The sequence below is a fragment of the Schistocerca americana genome, chromosome 7 (assembly GCF_021461395.2).
Source record: "Schistocerca americana isolate TAMUIC-IGC-003095 chromosome 7, iqSchAmer2.1, whole genome shotgun sequence".
Taxonomy (NCBI): Eukaryota; Metazoa; Arthropoda; class Insecta; order Orthoptera; family Acrididae; genus Schistocerca; species Schistocerca americana.
The window spans coordinates 529,313,466-529,338,241 of record NC_060125.1 but is presented as its reverse complement, the minus strand read 5'-3'; the positions used below and the strand labels follow the sequence as shown (position 1 = coordinate 529,338,241).

General features: G+C 42.1%; 1 protein-coding gene across 1 annotated transcript in view; it reads left to right on the top strand.

Moving 5' to 3' along the window:
• LOC124622244 (glycosylated lysosomal membrane protein-like) overlaps positions 1 to 23,038 on the top strand; it is a 61,289-nt gene extending 38,251 nt beyond the window's left edge. The window contains exon 6 of the mRNA XM_047147899.1: positions 21,815 to 23,038. Coding sequence (XP_047003855.1) covers positions 21,815 to 21,986 — 172 coding nt within the window. The 3' untranslated portion in view covers positions 21,987 to 23,038. The remainder of the gene's footprint in view (positions 1 to 21,814) is intronic.
• Positions 23,039 to 24,776: the final 1,738 nt, after the last annotated feature.

Genomic DNA, 24,776 nt, shown 5'->3' with positions numbered 1-24,776 from the left:
CGCGCTTTGAATTCATCACGTGGTGTGGTATATACTAGATCACTCAACGGATTGACTGACGAGGAGATTCAGTCTTTCCTCGCTGAGCAGGTCGTGACGGCTGTCCATAGGGTCATGAAAAAGATCGACAATGACCTTGTACCGACCCGGACACTTCTCTTGACCTTTGATAGTGTTCAGCTGCCGTCGTGCATCAAAGCGGGCTATGAGGTTATATCTGTTCGCCGCTATGTCCCGACACCTACGCGCTGCTACCAGTGTCAGCGTTTTAATCACACCCGCCAGTCTTGTTCTAATGCGTCACTTGTGGCAGGGACACCCATGAGGGTGACTGTCCACCTCCGCCTCCTTTTTGCTTGAACTGTCATGGTGACCATGCAGCGTCCTCCCGCGACTGTCCCATCTACAAGGATGAATGCTGTATACAGGAAATTCGGGTTAAAGAGAAAGTGTCCACCTCGGCTGCTCGCAAGCTATTTGTTAGTAGGAAGCCCACGCTGCTCCCAGCAGGGAAATACAGTACTGTCCTCGCCTCTCTTCGGACTACCAGGGAGGTGTCTACGCAGACATGCGATCTGACCTTTAGCGCTACTGTCATCCGTTTGACCAGTGCTAAGATCGCCCGGTCAATGTCTCCTCTTCCTCCCGTCACCCATGACACAAGCACCTTCATCAGCTTCTGCCAAGACTAAGACGCAGAAGTCAGATGCACGGGCCTTTAAGAAGGAACCGTCCCGTGAAGACTTCCAATGTACCCTGGACTCCCAGCCATCGACCAGTACTTCGACTAAACAACCTTCCAAGAAGGCTCATAGGAAGCAAAGTTCTCCTTCTCCGCCATGGCGCATTTCTTCTCCTGCGCCACCCAGCAGTTATCACCCCAGGCCGTCCTCCGTTTCGCCTGGCCGCACCACTGGTAGCCGAACATCTGGCCTTTCACCGGCGGAGGAAGCTCCCCCTCCGGGCCATCTTAACAAGATGGCCGACGAATCTAAAATTCAACAAATAGACGATGACTCTCCGCCTATTGATAGCGGTAGCAGTGCTTGCTCGAAGCCAGGCCCTCAGCGGCCTTTGAGGTGACCCCTTCTTGCTTCTCCTTTTTCTTTTTCTTCTCACGATAGCACTTCTTCATTGGAATATTCGCGGCATTCGCTCCAACCGAGAGGACTTAAAGTTGCTGCTACGCTTGCACTGTGTGCACGTCGTAGCTCTCTAGGAAACGAAGCTATGCCCATGCGATCAAATTGACTTGGCACACTATGCCTCTGTGCGTTTTGTCCTACCCCCTGTGGCAGGTATTCCAGCTCAGGGAGGGGTTATGTTGCTGGTCAGGAATGATATTTACTATGATCCCATCACATTGCACACCGACCTGCAGGCAGTTGCCATCCGATTTACTCTCCCCACTTTTACATTTTCCATTTGTACTGTTTACACTCCATCGTAGTCTGCCGTTACTAGGGCAGACATGATGCAAATTATTGCTCAGCTACCTGCACCATTTTTGTTGACTGGAGACTTCAATGCCCACCATCCCCTTTGGGGCTCTCCAGCATCCTGCCCGAGAGGCTCCCTGTTAGCACTTCAATCTTGTCTGCCTCAATACTGGCACCCCTACTTTTCTTTCGGACTCCACTCACACCTATTCCCATTTAGACCTCTCTATATGTATTACACACCTTGCACGCCGGTTTGAGTGGTACACACTTTCTGATACATATTCTAGCGACACACTTCCCGTGTGTTATCCATCTCCTGCATCATACCCCCTCTCCGTGCTCAACTAGTTGGAACATCTCCCAAGCAGACTGGGGGCTCTTCTCTTCCAGGGCGACCCTTCAGGATCAAACCTTCACAAGCTGCGATAGTCAGGTCGCACACCTCACGGAAGTCGTTCTCACTGCTGCTGAATATCCCATCCCTCACACTACTTCTTCTCCACGTCGCGTACCGGTCCCCTGGTGGACCGCAGCATGTAGTGGCGAATTGTATCAATTATGAACGATTACGTGTGCAGTGTCGTCGTATTATTAAAGAAAGCAAGAAAGCCAGTTGGGCTGCTTTCACAAGCACCTTCAACAGTTTTACTCCTTCTGTTGTCTGGGGTAGCCTGCGCCGGCTATCTGGCACTAAGGTCCACTCACCAGTTTCTGGCTTGACGGCTGCGAATGATGTCCTTGTGGCCCCTGAGGATGTCTCCAATGCCTTCGGCCGCTTTTTCGCAGAGGTTTCGAGCTCCGCGTACCCTGCCTTCCTCCCCCGAAATCAGGCAGAGGAGGCAAGGCCACCTAACTTCCGCTCCTCGAATCATGAAAGTTATAATGCCCCATTCACCATGCGGGAACTCTAAAATGCACTTGCCCGGTCACAGTCCTCCGCTTCGGGGCCTGATCGTATTCATATTCAGATGCTGAAGAACCTTTCTCCTGCAAGTAAAGGTTTTCTTCTTCGTACTTATAATCACATCTGGTTGAGGGTCGTGTTCCCACATGCTGGCGTGAATGTATTGTTGTCCCGATTCCTAAGCCGGGGAAGGACAAGCACTTGCCTTCCAGTTATAGACCCATTTCCCTTACCAGCTGTCTCTGTAAGGTGATGGAACGAGTAGTTAACTCTCGTTTGGTTTGGCTGCTCGAATCTCGACGCCTACTTACCAATGTACAATGTGGATTTCATAGGCGCCGCTCTGCTGTTGACCATCTGGTTACCTTGTCGACCTTCATTATGAATAACTTCTTGCGGAAGCGCCAGACCATGGCTGTGTTCTTTGATTTGGAGAAGGCTTATGACACCTGTTGGAGAGCGGGCATTCTCTGCACCGTGCATACATGGGGCCTTCGCAGTTGCCTCCCTCTTTTTATTCGTGCCTGTTTACTGGATCGACAGTTCAGGGTACGTGTGAGTTCTGTCCTGTCAGACGCCTTTCGCCAGGAGAATGGGGTGCCACAGGGCTCAGTTTTGAGCGTCGCTCTCTTCACCATAGTGATCAATCCAATAATGGATTGCCTCCCAGCTGATGTATCAGACTCCCTTTTTGTGGACGATTTTACCATCTATTGCAGCGTGCAGTGTACACGTTTTCTGGAGCGCTGTCTTCAGCATTGTCTTGACCGTCTTTACTCCTGGAGTGTCACCAATGGCTTCCGTTTTTCTGCCGAGAAGACAGTCTGTATTAACTTCTGGTGCTACAAAGAGTTTCTCCCACCCTCCTTACATCTCGGTCCCGTTGCTCTCCCATTTGTGGAGACAACAAAATTTTTAGGTCTTACATTTGACAAGAAACTTAGCTGGTCTCCACATGTCATATTTGGCTACCTGTTTTACTCGTTCTCCAAATGTCCCCCGTGTTCTCAGCGGTACGTCGTTGGGAACGGATTGAACCGTCCTACTTTGCTTGTATCGGTCAATCATCCGCTCGCAGCTGGATTATGGGAGCTTTGTATACTCCTCTGCATGGCCGTCCATCTTACGCTGCCTCAACTCTATACAACATCGGGGGTTACGTCTTGTGATCGGAGCGTTCTATACTAGTCCCATCGAATCTTCATGCTGAAGCTGGTGAATTGCCACTAACCTACTGGCGTGATGTACTGCTTTGTCGGTATGCCTGTTGGCTATTGTCAATGCCCGACCACCCGTCTTATTGTTCCTTTTTTGACAACTGTCTCGACTGTCAATATGGGTGGTATGTATCTGCTCTGTTACCCCCTGGAGTTCGCTTTTGTCGCCTCTTTCAGCAACTTGATTTTCCACTTCCTGCAACCTTTAGAGTGGGCGAGAGCCAAACACCACCTTGGCTCCAGGCCCAGGTTCGTGTTCACCTTGACCTCAGTTCGCTCCCAAAGGAGGTTACCCCAGCTTCGGTATACTGCTTGCGGTTTGTCGAACTTCGTTCGAAGTTCATTGATACGATCTTCATTTATGCAGGTGGCTCTAACACCGATGACGGTGTCGGGTGTCGGATGTTTTTTTATTGTCGAGGCACACAGTTTCAAATACCGGCTCCATGGCCATTGTTCGGTCTTCACAGCTGAGCTATTTGCCCTCTACCAGGCTGTTCTTTACATCCGCCGCCACCGACGTTCTGCCTTATGTCATCTGCTCTGATTTCCTGAGTGCCATCCAGAGCCTCAGTGATCCGTATCCGGTTCACCCTTTCATGCACTGGATCCAACGCTCTCTTCAGCAGATGGCGGACGACGATTCTCTGGTTACCTTTATGTGGGTTCCTGGCCATGTCTGTATTCCTGGGAACGAAACTGCAGATGCCGCAGCCAAGGCTGCGGTCCTCCAGCCTCGGACAGCTTCTTGTTGTGTGCCTTCATCTGATTTTAGCAGGATCTTTTGTCAGTGCATTTTATCGCTGTGGCGTGCCGATTGGTCCACACTTACTGAAAACGAGCTTCGGGCCTTGAAATCTCTCCCCGCAGCTTGGACGACCTCTTTAGCGCCCTTCTTGGCGGGAGGAGGTCGTTTTGGCCCGGTTACGAATTGGACACTGCCGGTTCAGCCATCGCCATGTGCTGACGACTGCGCCTGCGCCGTTCTGCCCATGTGGGCAATTGCTGATGGTATGCCGATTTTAACATCCTGTCTGACTTTTGATACACTGCACATTGGTCTTGGCCTGCCATGTGCTCTGGATGCCATTTTAGCGGATGACCCAGGAGCTGCTGCCTGCGTTCTTTGTTTTATCCACTTGACAAACCTGTCTAAGGACATTTGGTTATGCTGTTTTCTTTTGATCCCTTGGCTGTTAATGTGCTTTTTATAGTATTGTCCTTTTTAGTTGCTGTTTTAACCTTGTGCCTCACAGTGCATTCATAACTTAGTCTGGGTGCTAATGACCACTGTAGTTGTGTGCCCTAAAACCACAAAAAAAAAGTTGTTAGTTGAATACAATGTTAAATAAAGCTATATGTGTTTGAAATTATCACTTTTTTGCTGTTCAGTATCAAGGCTTCCAAAAGGAAGCACCTTATGTTAGACATCCAATAGAAACTTGAAATTAGAGATACGGTGAGCAGAGCTTCTTCGTAGAAAGCCATTGCAGCTGAGTAAAATGTTGGAGGAGCAACTATTTATGACCAAACTTTAACATACGAAAAGATAATCAAAAGCGCGCAGAAAATTTACGATGAAAGTGATGGACATAGTGGGAAATAATGTGAAGATACGTCACACTGCTGGTGCTGAAGCTGCAGACATCTAGGTGGAGTGCATTATGTAACATACAGTACCTATTTAATGCTTGTAAATTTGTGTGATAAAGCATACACCCGTTGCGTATCATCATTGTGACAACTAAAAATGAGACATGTCTCATAGTTACTACTGTATAAGTATATCACCCAAAACTTCATTTTCTATGAAAATGAATGTGTCTTCGGATTTAATGAAGTGTTTTACCTACTTTACACTAAATTTTGACACTCTCGACAATCTGTCACCAATATGTGCAAGGAATGGCCGGGTTAGTGAGAGTCTAGTGTGCTTTCTTTCTCACTTTCATTGCAATGGGCAGGAGAACCAGCAAGGTTTGGTTCACACACTTGGTTACCTTTTTTATTGTTTTCTGTAATAACACCTGCCTTTGGCTTTCCAACATCTCTGCTTTTCTTAAAAGCCTTCTGAGGATTTCTAGTCACTTAGTTTACCCATGATTATCCTTCAATAAAACAGAGACTTCAGTGAACAGAATTCACTACAAATATTTTCAGGATTACAAAAGAGAAAATAAACATGGAAACACATGACAATTGAGTGACCAGTATATGTAGAACTATCACAGTTTAGCATGTAGATTCATGTGTACAACATGCAAAACAAATCGCAAAAATATTTTAAAAATAGTTGTAGATAAGATATCAATTGAAAGGGGAAAATGTAGATTTTTAAAATGCAAAATTGTACATTTCATGATTTTTAACCTTTCTGGAGACCCTTAATGGTAAAAGGCCAAATCAATCAATCAATCATAGAGACTTGCTCCCAAACCTGTTTAAAAGACTGCAACCCCTCTTCAGGAACAATGTGTTAAGCTGGAATTAAAACACACAGCCCGCTGTTGTGGTGACACCTAAAGTACGGCTACCTGTATCGTTGAACCAGGAAAGCCACCTCAACTGAGCAGGATCCATGGATCATTGTGGGTTGCACGTGTAAGGTCTTAAAGAATAGGCTTTACCTAAGTGAATGGAAGCAGGAAGGAAATTTTAATCTTCACATGCATATCTGCACACCAAAGAAAAAAAAGGTGGATTCATCAGAACCACAGTCTACATAAAGTATGCCAAATATATCTTATTGAAATAGTAGCCAAAAGCTTTGTTAGTGAGTGTCTTTGTTATGCCTATCTGCAACTCAGCATCTCCACTGTATGGTGAGTAGCAACTTTCCTTTCCATAATACTGTTATCATCCTGGATTTTCCATTGTTGATTATTGAAGTAGCTGATTAATTGGTCATAATCTACTGGAAAAAAAATTGTCAATAAGTAGTCAATGTAGTGAAATGGGGATAGAAAACATATTCAGAATTCTCATTAAACCCTTGAGTATAAATACTAACGTGAATTCCTTACTGACAAATGGAAAAACTGGTAGAAGCTGACCTCGGGGAAGATCTGTTTGGATTCCGTAGAAATGTTGGAACACGTGAGGCAATACTGACCCTACGACTTATCTTAAAAAATAGATTAAGGAAAGGCAAACCTACGTTTCTAGCATTTGTAGACTTTGAGAAAGCTTTTGACAATGTTGACTGGAATACTCTTTCAAATTCTGAAGGTAGCAGGGGTAAAACACAGGGAGCGAAAGGCTATTTACAATTTGTACAGAAAGCAGATGGCAGTTATAAGAGTCGAGGGGCATGAAAGGGAAGCAGTGGTTGGGAAAGGAGTGAGACAGGGTTGTAGCCTCTCCCCGATGTTATTCAATCTGTATATTGAGCAAGCAGTAAAGGAAACAAAAGAAAAATTCGGAGTAGGTATTAAAATTCATGGAGAAGAAGTAAAAACTTTGAGGTTCGCCGATGACATTGTAATTCTGTCAGAGACAGCAAAGGACTTGGAAGAGCAGTTGAACGGAATGGACAGTGTCTTGAAAGGAGGATATAAGATGAACATCAACAAAAGCAAAACGAGGATAATGGAATGTAAGTCGAATTAAGTCTGGTGATGCTGAGGGAATCAGATTAGGAAATGAGACACTTAAAGTAGTAAAGGAGTTTTGCTATTTGGGGAGCAAAATAACTGATGATGGTCAAAGTAGAGAGGATATAAAATGTAGATGGTAAAGAATGGCAATGGTAAAGAAACCATTTCTGAAGAAAAGAAATTTGTTAACATAGTGTATTGATTTAAGGAAGTCGTTTCTGAAAGTATTTGTACGGAGTGTGGTCATGTATGGAAGTGAAACATGGACGATAAATAGTTCAGACAAGATGAGAATAGAAGCTTTTGAAATGTGGTGCTACAGAAGAATGCTGAAGATTAGATGGGTAGATCACGTAACTAATGAAGAGGTATTAAATAGAATTGGTGAGAAGAGGAGTTTGTGGCACAGCTTGACTAAAAGAAGGGATCGGTTGGTAGGACATGTTCTGAGGCATCAAGGGATCACCAATTTATCACTGGAGGGCAGCGTGGAGGGTAAAAATCGTAGAGGGAGACAGAGATGAATACACTAAGTAGATTCAGAAGGATGTAGGCTGCAGTAGGTACTGGGAGATGAAGAAGCTTGCACAGGATAGAGTAGCATGGAGAGCTGCATCAAACCAGTCCCAGGACTGTAGACCACAACAACAAGAAGTATAAATTTAGTAGATCCTGATTTGAAGTTTAAAAATTCGTTGCTTTTTTTGCTGTATGTAAAAGTCTTTTTGTCTGGTAATGTGTTCATAAAATTATATTTGAGGGTGATTTAATGTCAAATCATACATGTCATGTCAACTCGTGGTCCAAATGTCTCTGGAAAAAATATTCGTTGCATCCCTATATCATAATTGATAAGAAATAAAGTATTTTCATCTCATCTTAATTTTTGTAAATGGTACAGCCCTTTGAAAAATGTAAACAGTAGAGAACAAAAGAAATATACCCAATAAACCAAAAGTACTGAGGACCTGGTAGATGTTCTGTGTTAAAGCCCCTTTTCAGTGTGTTTAAATTTAGTTGACACCCGCACACTTATCGGCTTCCTTTGACTTACAGTTTAAGACAGAAGTATGAAATTTAATTTTTCCACTAGATTTTTTTTTTCTTTCTTTCCTGTTTTGAAAGTCACAGAATGCTGTCTTTTCTGTCATATTAACAGATACTACTGATGTAATTATAAACAGTATCTTCTCTGCACTAGATCTCGGTATTATGTAAATATTTATTACTAAAAATGTAAAAAATTGCATGCATTTTATGACTTTTTATGACTTTTTACGAATTATTTACTCAAAAAACCCTATCCAAAAAGTTTTGAGAAGTAAACGAAACACTGTTTAGTTAATATATTAGTAGTCAGTGTGAACGCAGTGGGCAATATTTTTCTTTGCAGAGTGTTAACAATTTTTGAACATTCTGCATGTTTCACATCACTGAATTTCTAGTGTAAAAATGCATGTTGGCAACACTGTTTCCAGCACTCATCTCTTTGTTATAAAGAAGCGTGAACTTGCACATAAACCATTCTGCATCGAGTTTTGTGTTTGGTTTGAACTTTTTCTTATATACAATAATGTAGTCAAAGAGGTGGTGTTTAAGAAAAGTGAAAAACACTTCAGTTGTTGGAAATCCCTCGGAGCTTTTTGCAGAAATATCTTGGTCCTCAAGTAACAGTATTAGCATCACATCCATTGTGCAAGAGTTGCTACACTCACTACAAGAAGAAATGTAGCGACAACTCACCTGAATGTGAAACTGAGGAAAACAGTGCAGATGCTCATATTCCTGGGTGTGAAGTAGCCCCTACTATATCCCCACTTAAATGTCCAGGAAAAGTAAGAAGCACAAGAAGAAAACAGGATGCAGCCTAAAAAGAAAAATGAAAGAAATTGAAAGAAGTTTTACGCAAGAAACATCTTCAAAACTTTGTGAAGTGTTCAATGTAGGTGCACATAGTGCAGACCCAGAAGATTGTGATATGTGCACGAAATGTGATGTGTTGATTCAAAATCTAAATACTGCTATCCCAGCAGCCACGTGTACTGAGAAGGTATAGTTACTGACACTGATTCCAGGTAGCTACTCTAAGCAGCAGATACAGAAATATATACCCACTTTCTCACATTATTTGATTTCAACAGCTCGTAAAATAAAGAATGAGAAAGGTATTTGGGCATGCTCAGATTCTTACTGTGGGCGTCTGTTGCGAGGTGATACGCTTACTGTTGTTCTACAATATTACCTAAGTGATGACAGATTGCAACAGGCAAAGTCCTAACCAGGTTGATGTTATCTCTGTTGGTGAAAAATTTAAAAAGGTAAAAAGATATATGAAACCATAATAAGAGAAGCATATCTCCTAATGAAAAAGGTATCGCAAAATTCTACTCCTTACGATAAAAACTGGTAAAACGCCAGCCAGTGAAGGAAGTATGCACATGTATTTACTGCACTAATTGGGAACTGTTGTTTCGCCATTGTCACAGGAAAGTAGTACACAGGGATGGACCTGATGCTTTCGTGTCTATGTCAAGAGCTGCAAGATAAATGTTGTTTGCAGGAGTGTGCAATGTGTTCTGGTGCTGAAGTGCTGACTATTGAAGCATTACATCTTCAGGATACTGATGCAACCTATGCATTGACGGAGTTAGAGTTGGTGAAGAAGGCAGTAGAGCCAGAGAAGTTTGTTACAGAGGTTAGGCATTGGGTCATGAAAGGAATAGCTCACCATCATACCTGGAGGATTCAGACACAGGCCATAGCAGAAGTACAATCAGCCACATCCCAGAATACTGACACTTAGTTCTTCATTTCGACTTTTGCTGAGAACTGGTCTGTTGCTTTGCAGGACGAAATTCGAAGGTACCACTGGCACACATCACATGTATCAGTATTAACATGTGTTGCTCACTTCCTTTGAACATCACAAGCTATTGTCAGTAATGATCTCATTCATGACGGTACACATGCGTGCTGGGGTAGGAGGTCTCTCTCAACATCTTGCAGCAAGATTTTATCTCCAGCATGAAGTTGAAGTTGTTGATGGTAGAAGAGATACTACGATTTGTACACACCGTATCAACATCAGAAACAAACATGAAACTCTTAATTCTAAACAAAAGTACATTAAGGAAATTCAGTTCAAAAAAAAAGAGAAAGGTGGTCTGCTATGAAGCATGTGGTAGGAATTCAATTGCGTCACTACTGAGTTGCACCCTGGAATGGCACATACATTGCGGGAACGGCTCTGCATGAAATGCAGCCTGTTACTGTGTGTGAAATGTGGAGACCCCACAGTATACAATAGAAGACATTGTAGTGACCCACTTATTTTCTTGTATGTATGACACTGATGGGTAGGACAGATAAGTGTCTCTCATGAGCTATAAGATATGTCTCCTTTGACACCTCATCGTCTTGCTCTAATGCTTTCTAATGGCTATCATCAAAAGAGCAGTGTGCCGTTTCCTTTCCCCAAGTACTGCTCTTGTTATATCATCCTTGTCTATGTGCAAATTCAGCTCAGCTATAAAATTTCAATGAGCAGCAGATGGAAAAAACAAATGAACTCATTTCAATAGTGCAGTGTTGATTGTTATATAGAAGGGAATTTTAATTCATGGAAAGCCGTGGAGAAATAAAATCATGACAAAGAACAATCATAATTTGCAAATCATTTCATAAAAAGAAAAAGGGATATAAATACTCTATATATCTCATTTTTGTTATAAAATGCTTTTGAACAAAATTATGAATTGTTTCCCCACTCACTTATGTTTTATAGTAATTAATTTGATACAGAAATGCCAGTTTTGCATGACGTTTACTTTAAATCAGTGATCAATTTAAACATTTAAATGTCCATAATTTTTTGACCTTGAGAACTAGGCCTACCTAAAAAAAAATTCTTACATTTTTTGCAGACGAGCATTGTCTACTCTGATTGTACATTCCCTAAGTTCAGTGACCATGTAACGTACCATGAAATTTTTAGCATATTTAGGATGAGGGTTTTGGAGAAAATAATTCCTAAACAACCAAAAAATTTCAGATTCTTTCGTCTTCGTGTACAAATATTTGGACAGCATAAGAATTTCGTGCATTAAATTCATATCTGACTGTTAGCAGTCCTTCCACTGTATCTTCTCTCAAGACAGTTAACATCCTGTGACTATTCATATTTTCAAAACATCATTTTGAAATTCACAATAAGTTAAAAATTTTGTAGTTTATTTTTCCGAAAAACATGAATAAACCTCAGGAGTGTGTGGGTGGGTGGGGGTGTGGATCATGTCTTATAGTATTGGGAACGAAGTATTTATTGAAAATAAACTCAGATCTATCACTTTTCTTTATTGCAAGTTTACAATTTTCCCTTTTGTTACGACATTTGACAAATATGCTTATGTAGAGAAGTCGGCTGTGTTTTAACAAATCATCGTAACTTACCAAACAAAAGCGTTGGTATGTTTATATACACACACACACACACACACACACACACACACACACAAAATTCAACCATCGGTTGCTTCATCTTCCCTCTTTCCTGATGAAGCAACCGTTGGTTGCGAAAGCCTGAATTTTGTGTGTGTGTGTGTGTGTGTGTGTGTGTGTGTGTGTGTGTGTCTGTCAACATACCAACGCTTTCGTTTGGTAAGTTACATCATCTTTGCTTTTAGATATATTTCTCCCACGTGGAATGTTTCCCTATATATAGGGGAAAAATATATCTAAAAACAAAGATTCTGTAACTTACCAAACAAAAGTGCCGGTATGTTGATAGAAACAATAACACACACAAACACAAACTTCGAGCCCTCGCAACCCAAGGTCGCCCTACCAGGAAATAGGGAAGGAGAGGGAAAGACGATACGATGCGGGCCTCAAGGGAGAGGGCAAGGAGCCACCCCAACCCCGGGAGCGGAAAGACCCACCCCGGAGAAAAAGGGACACACACACACACACACACACACACACACACACACACATAAAGGCAAAGAGTTTGGGTAGAGATGTCAGTCGAGGCAAAGATGTTATTGAATGACAGGTGAGGTATGAGCGGCGGCAACTTGAAATTAGCGGAGATTGAGGCCTGGTGGATAACTGGAAGAGAGGATATATTGAAGAGCAAGTTCCCATCTCCGGAGTTCGGATAGGTTGGTGTTAGTGGGAAGTATCCAGATAACCCGGACGGTGTAACACTGTGCCAAAATGTGCTGGCCGTGCACCAAGGCATGTTTAGCCACAGGGTGATCCTCATTACCAACAAACACTGTCTGCCTGTGTCCATTCATGCAAATGGACAGTTTGTTGCTGGTCATTCCCACATAGAAAGCTTCACAGTGTAGGCAGGTCAGTTGGTAGATCACGTGGGTGCTTTCACACGTGGCTCTGCCTTTGATCGTGTACACCTTCCGGGTTACAGGACTGGAGTAGGTGGTGGTGGTGGGAGGGTGCATGGGACAGGTTTTACACCGGGGGCGGTTACAAGGGTAGGAGCCAGAGGGTAGGGAAGGTGGTTTGGGGATTTCATAGGGATGAACTAAGAGGTTACGAAGGTTAGGTGGACGGCGGAAAGACACTCTTGGTGGAGTGGGGAGGATTTCATGAAGGATGGATCTCATTTCAGGGCAGGATTTGAGGAAGTCGTATCCCTGCTGGAGAGCCACATTCAGAATCTGATCTAGTCCCGGAAAGTATCCTGTCACAAGTGGGGCACTGTTGTGGTGGTTCTGTGGGAGGTTCTGGGTTTGAGAGGATGAGGAAGTGGCTCTGGTTATTTGCTTCTGTACCAGGTCGGGAGGGTAGTTGCGGAATGCGAAAGCTGTTGTCAGGTTGTTGGTGTAATGCTTCACGGATTCCGGATTGGAGCAGATTCGTTTGCCATGAAGACCTAGGCTGTAGGGAAGGGACCGTTTGAAGTGGAATGGGTGGCAGCTGTCGTAATGGAGGTACTGTTGCTTGTTGGTGGGTTTGCTGTGGACGGAAGTGTGAAGCTGGCCATTGGACAGGTGGAGGTCAACATCAAGGAAAGTGGCATGGGATTTGGAGAAGGACCAGGTGAATCTGATGGAACCAAAGGAGTTGAGGTTGGAGAGGAAATTCTGGAGTTCTTCTTCGCTGTGAGTCCAGATCATGAAGATGTCATCAATAAATCTGTACCAAACTTTGGGTTGGCAGGCCTGGGTAACCAAGAAGGCTTCCTCTAAGCGACCCATGAATAGGTTGGCGTACGAAGGGGCCATCCTGGTACCCATGGGTGTTCCCTTTAATTGTTGGTATGTCTGGCCTTCAAAAGTGAAGAAGTTGTGGGTCAGGATCAAGCTGGCTAAGGTAATGAGGAAAGAGGTTTTAGGTAGGGTGGCAGGTGATCGGCGTGAAAGGAAGTGCTCCATCGCAGCGAGGCCCTGGACGTGCGGGATATTTGTGTATAAGGAAGTGGCATCAGTGGTTACAAGGATGGTTTCTGGGGGTAACGGGTTGGGTAAGGATTCCAGGCGTTCAAGAAAGTGGTTGGTGTCTTTGATGAAGGATAGGAGACTGCACGTAATGGGTTGAAGGTGTTGATCTACGTAGGCAGAGATACGTTCTGTGGGGGCTTGGTAACCAGCTACAATGGGGCGGCCGTGATGATTGGGTTTGTGAATTTTAGGAAGAAGGTAGGGGTGCGGGGTGTCGGTGGGGTCAGGAGGTTGATGGAGTCAGGTGAAAGGTTTTGTAGGGGGCCTAAGGTTCTGAGGATTCCTTGAAACTCCGCCTGGACATCAGGAATGGGATTACCTTGGCAAACTTTGTATGTGGTGTTGTCTGAAAGCTGACGCAGTCCCTCAGCCACATACTCCCGACGATCACGCACCACGGTCGTGGAACCCATGTCCACCGGAAGAATGACGATGGACCGGTCAGCCTTCAAATCACGGATAGCCTGGGCTTCAGCAGTGGTGATGTTGGGAGTAGGATTAAGGTTTTTTAAGGAGGATTGAGAGGCAAGGCTGGAAGTCAGAAATTCCTGGAAGGTTTGGAGAGGGTGATTTTGAGGAAGAGGAGGTGGGTCCCGCTGTGACGGAGGACGGAACTGTTCCAGGCAGGGTTCAATTTGGATAGTGTCTTGGGGAGTTGGATCATTAGGGGTAGGATTAGGATCATTTTTCTTCGTGGCAAAGTGATACTTCCAGCAGAGAGTACAGGTGTAGGACAGTAAATCTTTGACGAGGGCTGTTTGGTTGAATCTGGGAGTGGGGCTGAAGGTGAGGCCTTTGGATAGGACAGAGGTTTCGGATTGGGAGAGAGGTTTGGAGGAAAGGTTAACTACTGAATTAGGGTGTTGTGGTGCCAGATTGTGTTGATTGGAAATTGAGGTTTTGGAGGGAGTGGAGCTTGAAGTGGGAGACTGAGTAGATGGGAGAGACTGGGTTTGTGTGCAATGAGAGGTGGTTGAGGTTTGCTGGAAAGGTTGTGAAGGGTGAGTGAGTTGTCCATCGTCATTCTTCCGGCGGACAAGGGTTGCACGACCGTGGTACTTGATCGTCGGGGGTATGTGGTTGAGGGACTGCGTCAGCTTTCAGACAACACCACATACAAAGTTTGGCGAGGTAATCCCATTCCTGGTGTCCAGGCGGAGCTTCAAGGAATCCTCAGAACCTTAGGCCCCCTACAAAACCTTTCACCTGACTCCATCAACCTCCTGACCCCACCGACACCCCGCACCCCTACCTTCTAGCTTCTTCCTAAAATTCACAAACCCAATCATCCCGGCCGCCACATTGTAGCTGGTTACCAAGCCCCCACAGAACGTATCTCTGCCTACGTAGATCAACACCTTCAACACATTACGTGCAGTCTCCCATCCTTCATCAAAGACACCAACCACTTTCTCGAACGCCTGGAATCCTTACCCAACCCGTTACCCCCAGAAACCATCCTTGTAACCATTGATGCCACTTCCTTATACACAAATATCTCGCACGTCCAGGGCCTCACTGCGATGGAGCACTTCCTTTCACGCCGATCACCTGCCACCCTACCTAAAACCTCTTTCCTCATTACCTTAGCCAGCTTGATCCTGACCCACAACTTCTTCACTTTTGAAGGCTTGACATACCAACAATTAAAGGGAACACCCATGGGTACCAGAATGGCCCCTTCGTACGCCAACCTATTCATGGGTCACATAGAGGAAGCCTTCTTGGTTACCCAGGCCTGCCAACCCAAAGTTTGGTACAGATTTATTGATGACATCTTCATGATCTGGACTCACAGTGAAGAACTACTCCAGAATTTCCTCTCCAACCTCAACTCCTTTGGTTCCATCAGATTCACCTGGTCCTTCTCCAAATCCCATGCCACTTTCCTTGATGTTGACCTCCACCTGTCCAATGGCCAGCTTCACACGTCTGTCCACATCAAACCCACCAACAAGCAACAGTACCTCCATTACGACAGCTGCCACCCATTCCACATCAAACGGTCCCTTCCCTACAGCCTAGGACTTCGTGGCAAACGAATCTTCTCCAGTCCGGAATCCGTGAAGCATTACACCAACAACCTGACAATAGCTTTCGCATCCCGCAACTACCCTCCCGACCTGGTACAGAAGCAAATAACCAGAGCCACTTCCTCATCCTCTCAAACCCAGAACCTCCCACAGAACCACCACAAAAGTGCCCCACTTGTGACAGGATACTTTCCGAGACTGGATCAGATTCTGAATGTGGCTCTCCAGCAGGGATAAGACTTCCTCAAATCCTGCCCTGAAATGAGATCCATTCTTCATGAAATCCTCCCCACTCCACCAAGAGTGTCTTTCCGCCGTCCACCTAACCTTCGTAACCTCTTAGTTCATCCCTATGAAATCCCCAAACCACCTTCCCTACCCTCTGGCTCCTACCCTTGTAACCGCCCCCGGTGTAAACCCTGTCCCATGCACCCTCCTACCACCTACTCCAGTCCTGTAACCCGGAAGGTGTACACGATCAAAGGCAGAGCCACATGTGAAAGCACCCACGTGATCTACCAACTGACCTGCCTACACTGTGACGCATTCTAAGTGGGAATGACCAGCAACAAACTGTCCATTCGCATGAATGGACACAGGCAGACAGTGTTTGTTGATAATGAGGATCACCCTGTGGCTAAACATGCCTTGGTGCACGGCCAGCACATCTTGGCACAGTGTTACACCGTCCGGGTTATCTGGATACTTCCCACTAACACCAACCTATCCGAACTCCGGAGATGGGAACTTGCTCTTCAATATATCCTCTCTTCCCGTTATCCACCAGGCCTCAATCTCCGCTAATTTCAAGTTGCCACCACTCATACCTCATCTGTCATTCAACAACATCTTTGCCTCTGCACTTCTGCCTCGACTGACATCTCTGCCCAAACTCTTTGTCTTTAAATATGTCTGCTTGTGTCTGGATATGTGTGTGTGTGTGTGTGTGTGTGTGTGTGTGTGTGTGTGTGTGCGCGCGCACGAGTGTATACCCGTCCTTTTTTCCCCCTAAGGTAAGTCTCTCCGATCCCGGGAATGGAATGACTCGTTACCCTCTCCCTTAAAACCCACGTCGTTTCGTCTTTCCCTCTCCTTCCCTCTTTCCTGATGAGGCAACAGTTTGTTGCGAAAGCTTGAATTTTGTGTGTATGTTTGTGTTTGTTTGTGTGTCTGTCGACCTGCCAGCACTTTCATTTGGTAAGTCACATCATCTTTGTTTTTAGATATATTTTTCCTACGTGGAACGTTTCCCTCTAATATATATATATATATATATATATATATATATATATATATATATATATATATACAAAGATGCTGTAACTTATCAAACGAAAGCATTGGTATGTTGATAGACAAAAAACATACAAACACACACACACTCAAATTTCAGACTTTAGCAACCCACGGTTGCTTCATCAGGAAAGGAGAGGGAAAGACGAAAGGATGTGGGTTTTAAGGGAGAGGGTAAGGAGTCATTCCAATCCCGGGAGCGGAAAGACTTACCTTAGGGGAAAAAGGACATGTATACACTCACTCACTCGCGCACGCTCACACACACCACCACACACACACACACACACACACACACACACACACACACACACACACACACACATGTGTAAAGACAAAGAGGTTGGGCAGAGATGTCAGTCGAGGCGGGAGTACAGAGGCAAAGATGTTGTTGAATGACAAGTGATGTACGAGCGGCGGCAACTTGAAGTTAGCGGAGGTTGAGGCCTGGTGGGTAACGGGAAGAGAGGATATATTGAAGGGCAAGTTCCCATCGCCAGAGTTGTTCTGATAGGTTGGTGTCAGTCTGAACGCTTTCGTTTAGTAAGTTACAGCATCTTTTGTTTTTAGATATATCTTTCCCACGTGGTTAATTTGGAAATACTCATTTCTTCAGTTTATTTAGCAACTTTGAGTGCTTCATATGTGAAATCAATAGAAGAATGCATTGAGTGTGGAGAGGATGATAAGTTTTAATGTTCAAAGTGGATAAGTGATTCCAGAAACATCTGGAACACTACAGCCATACTTGAAAGACAACTGCATCTCTGCAATGCTTCATTATATTTTGTTCTGACAACACAAGTATAAAGTGAAAACGGTACATATTTATTGCAGTTCTTTGTCTATTATAATTTTATTTCTTTTACATTATAGGTTTAAAATAAGAAATATCCAAATGTACAGCAAGTGAATATTGGAATGTGCTATAAAATATTGAGATATGTTTATTAATCAAGAGGAACATTTTGTACAGTTTATACAAAATACTGTAGCTTTTTAATAACTCTTCAAGGATTAAAGATGGCAGAATAGTTTATGCATTTGAAAGGAGATGGCGAACTGAACTGAGTGAGCATATAACATTGGATGCTGAAAAAAAAGTGACATTTATGTAGCAGAAGATTGTATACACGCTTAGAAATGTGGGAATTGTTTCATATAGGAAAAACCTGTGAATTTCGTAGAATTCTAGAAATTTTTTCAATGTTTCAGTTCTCAGTTACGTTTATGTAATTTTGTTAGGTAATAACTGAGACTCCAACAAAGAATTTTACTTCAGCTTGCTTTAGCACCCATAAGATCCAAATTCATCTAACATTTAGCATGCATAATACTCCATCAATAATACATAAGCAAGACAAAAACACCAAAATAAAACTAAAGTTGTAAGAATATACACCATTGACAACAACAAAACAACGCTGTACCCACACAAACATCTGTTGACAGCAAAATGTGTCAAATGCTTCTGGCTTTGATGAAGACTATGCAGTACTTCATAATAAACCTGCTTTCAGTGAGCATGAGGTGTCACAACTGCTCATCTTTTAACATGTCGTGTGAAAATATTGCGAATAGTGGTTTGAGAAGTGTTACTTTCAAAGTACATTTCCTTTACACGAGATCCAAGTGTGAGACTGTATGATGTTCTCTGATCATGGAATGTTTGACCCTGATTTAAAACTTCGAGGACTAACCACCTGGAAAAAAAATTTGGGCCCAGGAGACAAGCGGTTTATGCCATGAATTAAAATCTTACTGGCACATTTGTTTGATATATATATCATAAAGGGTAACACTCGCCAAAAAAAAAACCACCAAACTTCAAAGTTAGTTTTCATGTTCCTTTTAATTCTTTCATCACAAATTATGCAGTAACAAAGGCGAAAAGTATAGTTATCCATAAAAAAGGTGAGGTGAGTTCATGAGCAATTTCACACACAATTCGCTTTGTGCTGTGGAACAGTCGGTGGTTGATAGAATGCGTATTGAGCCAGGTAAATCATGAAATGTTCCATGCACAAGAGTGAAATTTATAATTGTGCATGTCAGAAATATTCAGTTCTTGCAATTTAAGCTGTGTCCTGGTGATTCTGCCTACCCACACCTTCAGGGAAAAAGTAAAAAAAATATTGATGTCCAATATTATATGTGAAAGCTTAACTTCTTGTAACTATACTGTGGGCACATTAACTGGAACCATTAACTGTCCCTATTTGCATGTTCACACAAGTTAAGTGATACTGCTGTTGATTGACATCATCATATATCGTATGTTCTGAATATCTGCTGTCATTGGCTGGACTGAGCACTTAACATGAACTATGATTGGCTGAAAAAAGCACATCACAATCTCAATTTCACAGCTTGAGAAGTGGCCATGCTACATTTGGATGAATTTGTATTTCTGTTTCTGTAGTACAAAAATATGTAACATAAATGTTGCTGTGTGTCAAAGATCTTTCCAAAACACTTCTTTTTTTTCCTGGGTTTCATTTTCTAAACTGCTGGGAATCTACACTAGTGTATAAAACATTTACCATTCAAAAGATTGAGTTTTACAGCTCTGAGGGAAATTATACTGTCACTTAACACAGAAAAAAAATGTACTTTGACATGGGAAAAAGCGTATTTTTGCCCAGGGAACAGTGTAGTTTTAAACGAGTGATCTGGGGAAACCAGGATTTTTTTTCCTTGTCTGCAAATACACTCTGAAAGTGAAAACTTTGATCTGTAATATTTTTTGGGAAAATGAAGTTATTGGCTTTGTTTCACTTGCCATCAGTCCACTGTTTTCCTCTTTAGTGCATGAAAACATCAGCACCTTCATGTTACTCTCTTTTTGACTGAATGGCTGCTGAGAAATATTGTTTTACATTTCTAAATTTTGACATTTTTTGTTCAACATGCGCTTTAGTCTCAACTTTCCTTTCTTTGTCTGCAATATGGAAACTTAATTACCATCATGCTTGTTATTTTGTCAAAAGTTTAGTCTTTATACACTTTATTACTTCTGAGCAGAACTTGCAGAAGAAGCTACTTAAGTGTTACAGGCCTGGAATGCACTTCAGATATAATACACATGTTTAAACAATAATAAAGTTATAGAACACTAATAAATTAGATAACTGATAATTCTGTTACGTGTATGCACTTTAAGTGTACAGTACACAATTTTATTTTATTTTTTATGTTTTTTTACATCTTTGGAAATGCCATTTTCGACTTTGTTGATGAAAATGGGTCTCGGCCCAAAACTAGTCATTGAATGAAAAATAAAATATTTGTAACTTCGACTGGTTTGTGTTCTATTGATTAACGGAATTTGCTGTCCCATGTTACTCCAGAATGCCGGAAGCATGTAATTAATAAAGTAGTTGAAAGTGAGGTAGAAGTTGTAAATTCTGCTTACTATAATGCACTATTACATTTGTGTCCTAAATTTTGTTGCAAAACTACTCAATTATTTAACCTCTGTGATTGATTTGTTACTGGGAAAAATAAAAATTTCACTGGTTTTTAAGTACATATTGAAGCACAGTGTGTATCAAAAAGTATCATCCGTTTTGGCACATTTATATTTTTGAAACTAATAAACATATACAATGAAATTTTTTTTTATGAACGGGAACTGGAGGCACATAAATCGTCTTTCCTAAACACCCACAAGAAATAGTCACATAGTCAAGTCTGATGACCTTGGGTGTCAGTAATGTAAGGCTGAATCATTTGGTCCAGTGCGACTGATCCATCATTCAGTAATCCTTTGATTTAAAAATTGCTGCACTTCCAGGTGCCAGTGTGGCAATGCCCCATCCTGTTGGTCAATGAAGTTGTTTGAATCAGTCTCCAACTGTAGATAAAGGAAGTTCTGAAACACATTGAGATGTGTGCTACCTATAACAGTGTTCTCAGCAAAGAAAAATGGACCATACACCTTTTCTCATGAAACTGCACAAAATCTATTGAATTTTGATGAGTACCTCTCATGTTGTAAAACTTAGTGTGGTTGTTCCATACCCCATATTCTCACATTGACAGTTCACCTTTCCATTTAAATGGAATGTTGCCTGGTCAATAAATACTAAGTGTGAAAGAAAACTGTCATCCTCCATCTTGTGAAGAACGAAATTGCAGAACTTAACATTTTGTTGTTTGTCACCTTAGCAAAGAGCTTCAAATAGCTGAATTTTGTATGGTTTCACGTGTAAACGTTGATGCAACACATGCCTGATGGACATTGGGGCATGTTGAACTGTCCAGCTGCATGGCGTATGGATTTCTGGAGACTCCTTGTGAAACTATTGCAGATGCCCTCAACGTCTGTGTCAAACACTCAAGGATGGCCAAGTGATTTGCCTTTACACAAACAACCTGTTTCTTGAAGTGGTTCATGCCATGATCTGATGCTCTGTGCTGGAGGGCAACCTACACCATACGTAGTATGAAACTCATGCTAAATAGTTATTACTGACCCGCACAGCCTTTCTGTTGTCCTGACACCATTTTTACTAGAACTGAAGTGAGTGCATGCTGCTGCTTCCTAGCAGGAACCGTTTAAAACTCGAGTGTTTGCTCTATCCACAGTATGTTATTCACTCTCATATCTCAAATAACATAATAGTGATGATTTTTTAAAAATTGGAGGATTCTTTTTGGTATACTCTGTGAGTTCCCCTTTAATTGGTTGGGTAATTCATTTTAAATATCAATAGAAGACAAGAGCATACTGTCTACAATACGACCACTTCTAGTAAAGCTCTTTGGTGTTCAGACCTACTTTAGGGTTAAGAACAACTTTAGTTTTACAGTTTTGTGATATTAAATTGCTGTCAGTATATATGTATTTAATTTCTTTGCAGGACATTTGCCATTGGCTATGGGAAGCCACCAAATGAAGATTTCTCACTATTGGTTATTCTTGTAATCAGTATCGGCCTTGGACTTCCTGCTCTTTTGGTTGTAATCAGTGGTATTGTGATGTCCATTCGCAAGATCTCGCAAAACAAGGATGATCTTTTACTGTCTAGTTGACCCTGGGCTGCTTGTAAATGCAAATGCAGCCCTGTTTGATGTCAAGTGCCTGTGTATGAAATATAGACTATTTTTCTTGTACTCTAAATAGTTTGCAATCATCACGTGTGTGTGTGTGTGTGTGTGTGTGTGTGTGTGTGTGTGTGTGTGCGTGCGTGCGTGTGCGCGCGCAAAATATATTCTTCTGTGATAATATTGCTGTGAAGTAAGCTCTCTTGCTTAAGGAAATACTTTTTTCAGAAGCTGAATGATAAAACCATACTAATAACCATCATAGGTGGTAGATTCTTTATACAAGATGACCTTTAGTGTACCAGGTGTTACATTACATTTTTAAGAGTTGCATTTTATTTAAATACACGTTCATTTTGTCATGCAGGGATTGAGGAATCGCGTGCACTGCTTAGCTGGCACATGTCCATTGCTGCTGATGTCTGTAGTGCATAGCTTTGTGTTTGCAGTAGGGGGTGGCTTGGCATTCCAGTACACCATTGGATAGCTCATATTTGAAGATATTCAGACCTGAGTTTTTGCAACCATGAAGTAGCTGTTCCTCCACATATCAAAAGCTGAGTCCCGTACTTCTTTTCATGCTGATTCACCTATGCAGGCAGTACTGGTGAATCGCCATGAAGAGAAGTACGAAAATCGTGTTTTGATACTTAGAGAAACAATTACTCATGGTTACTGAATCTCTTAAAGGCTCAGCTAGAAAATCCAGTGCATTAAAGACTACATCGGCAGCAATGGGCATGTGCCAGCTAAGCAGTGCAAGGTATCACCCAATCCCTGAATAGATTCTACCAGCTATAAACAGTCCGAGCAGTCCCCCAATCCCCACATTGCAAAGTGAATTTTTTTCGAGTTTTCCAAAGTGAATCTTCATCTAGTATGAAGAATTTGACAGCCTACGATGGACATTAAAAAGGGTTTTGAAATTCAGAAATAAGGTCGAGGCAGTTTACCCAAACATGTAGAAACATTCTCAAGCGATCATAAGCTAAAGAATGTTAGTGCTGTCATGTGCAGTATGCTGTACAAAGCTTCTTTTTTTTAAAAAATAGAGATGATAATATTAAATACTGCTCACAGAGTATCATATCAGCACCAGCTCGTGCAATTAAGCTTGTTGGAAAATGTGTAATAGATAATAGTGAAAGTTACTGCAAACAAATTTTCATGAACTTGCTGATGATAATATAAGTTTAATGTGAAGTTGTAATCTATTTATTATATCTAATTTATACAAAGTCGCAGATAGTGAGAGTTTTTAATACTGTGTAATATAATATTGGTGTTAAAAAATTTGTATATTCATTTAATTACTGGTGCCTTCATAAAAAAAGCTTTTGATGTGGCAGCTTAATTCATAAGTTGAAGCAGAGACGGAGTTGTAATTATTGAGCCTCCTCTGTGACTTATGTAGCCCAGAAATGTTTCTTGTATTATTCAAGAAACAGTAGTTAATTGAAGGGAATAGGGTAGAGAAAATTGTCATTGTCCATTTCTTAGAGGCAGGATAAAGTAATGTTCATCTCATATTTATTTGCACGCCACAGTCATTGTTTTCAAAATGCTCTACCTACTAGCTGTGTAAAATACTCGGAGAAATATATGTTTAATGCAGATCAAATAAGCTACATGCTTTAATTGTTGGAAATAGACTTACTTTAGAGATATCCTTGTAAATATATTGTTGTACCCTTTTTTTTGTTTGTTCATCTTGATACTTGATGTAAAGACTTGTTGTGTTAATTCCTGTTATTTTTATTGTCATCACCTACTTGTAATGATTATAAAACATTTTGGAGGGCTTCATGCTGTAGGATTTTGTAATACATAATAGAGGTTTTGAGGGAGTAAGAATAGTGCCAGTTTCACGACTTGATATCTGTTGGAGAATAACTGCAAATTAAAACCTATATTAGGAATAAATGTAACACTCTCTGATAAATGTTCAGTGATACATTTCATCAGAAAGTACCTTCAAATGTAAATGATAGCACAAAACAAGATGATAATTTCAGTTATTGGCATGCTGATAGTGACATTCATAAAATTTATGAAGGTTTTGAAATTTGTGGGAATAATAAACAGGTGGCTCTAATAAAAAGGTAGAACTTTTTAAATGGTCATTTCATTGGCACTATGCCAGTGTCAGACAGACAACTGATAAACCTACATTCGGTCAATCACATTGACATCCATGTATAATGCGTGGATCCCATCCACTTGGCAGCTTCAAAGTATATACAGAAATCGAATGAGTGAAGGAGGTGGATCAGAAACACGTGTTTCCAGAATGATATTTTCACTCTGGAGCGGAGTGTGCGCTGATATGAAACTTCCTGGCACATTAAAACTGTGTGCCAGATCGAGTTTCGAACTTGGAACCTTTGTCTTTTGCGGGCAAGTGCTCTACCAACTGAGCTACCCAAGCACGACTCAAGCCCCGTCCCCACAGCTTTACCTCTGCCAGTAACTCGTCTCATACCTTCCAAACTTTACAGAAGCTCTCCTGTGAACCTAGCAGAACTAGCACTCCTGAAAGAAGTGCTGTGGTAGAGCACTTGCCCGCTGAAAGGCAAAGGTCCCGAGTTTGAGTCTCGGTCCGGCACACAGTTTCAATCTGCCAGGAAGTTTCAGAAACACGTGTTGCTATCATCACATTTGTGTGTGTGTTACCAATCTGTATTTTGCTTCCTATTTGTATAGGGAAATAAATTTGTTATAATATGAGGCACAACACAAGTTTGTAACAAAACTTTCTGTTGTTTTCCAGCTCTTTAT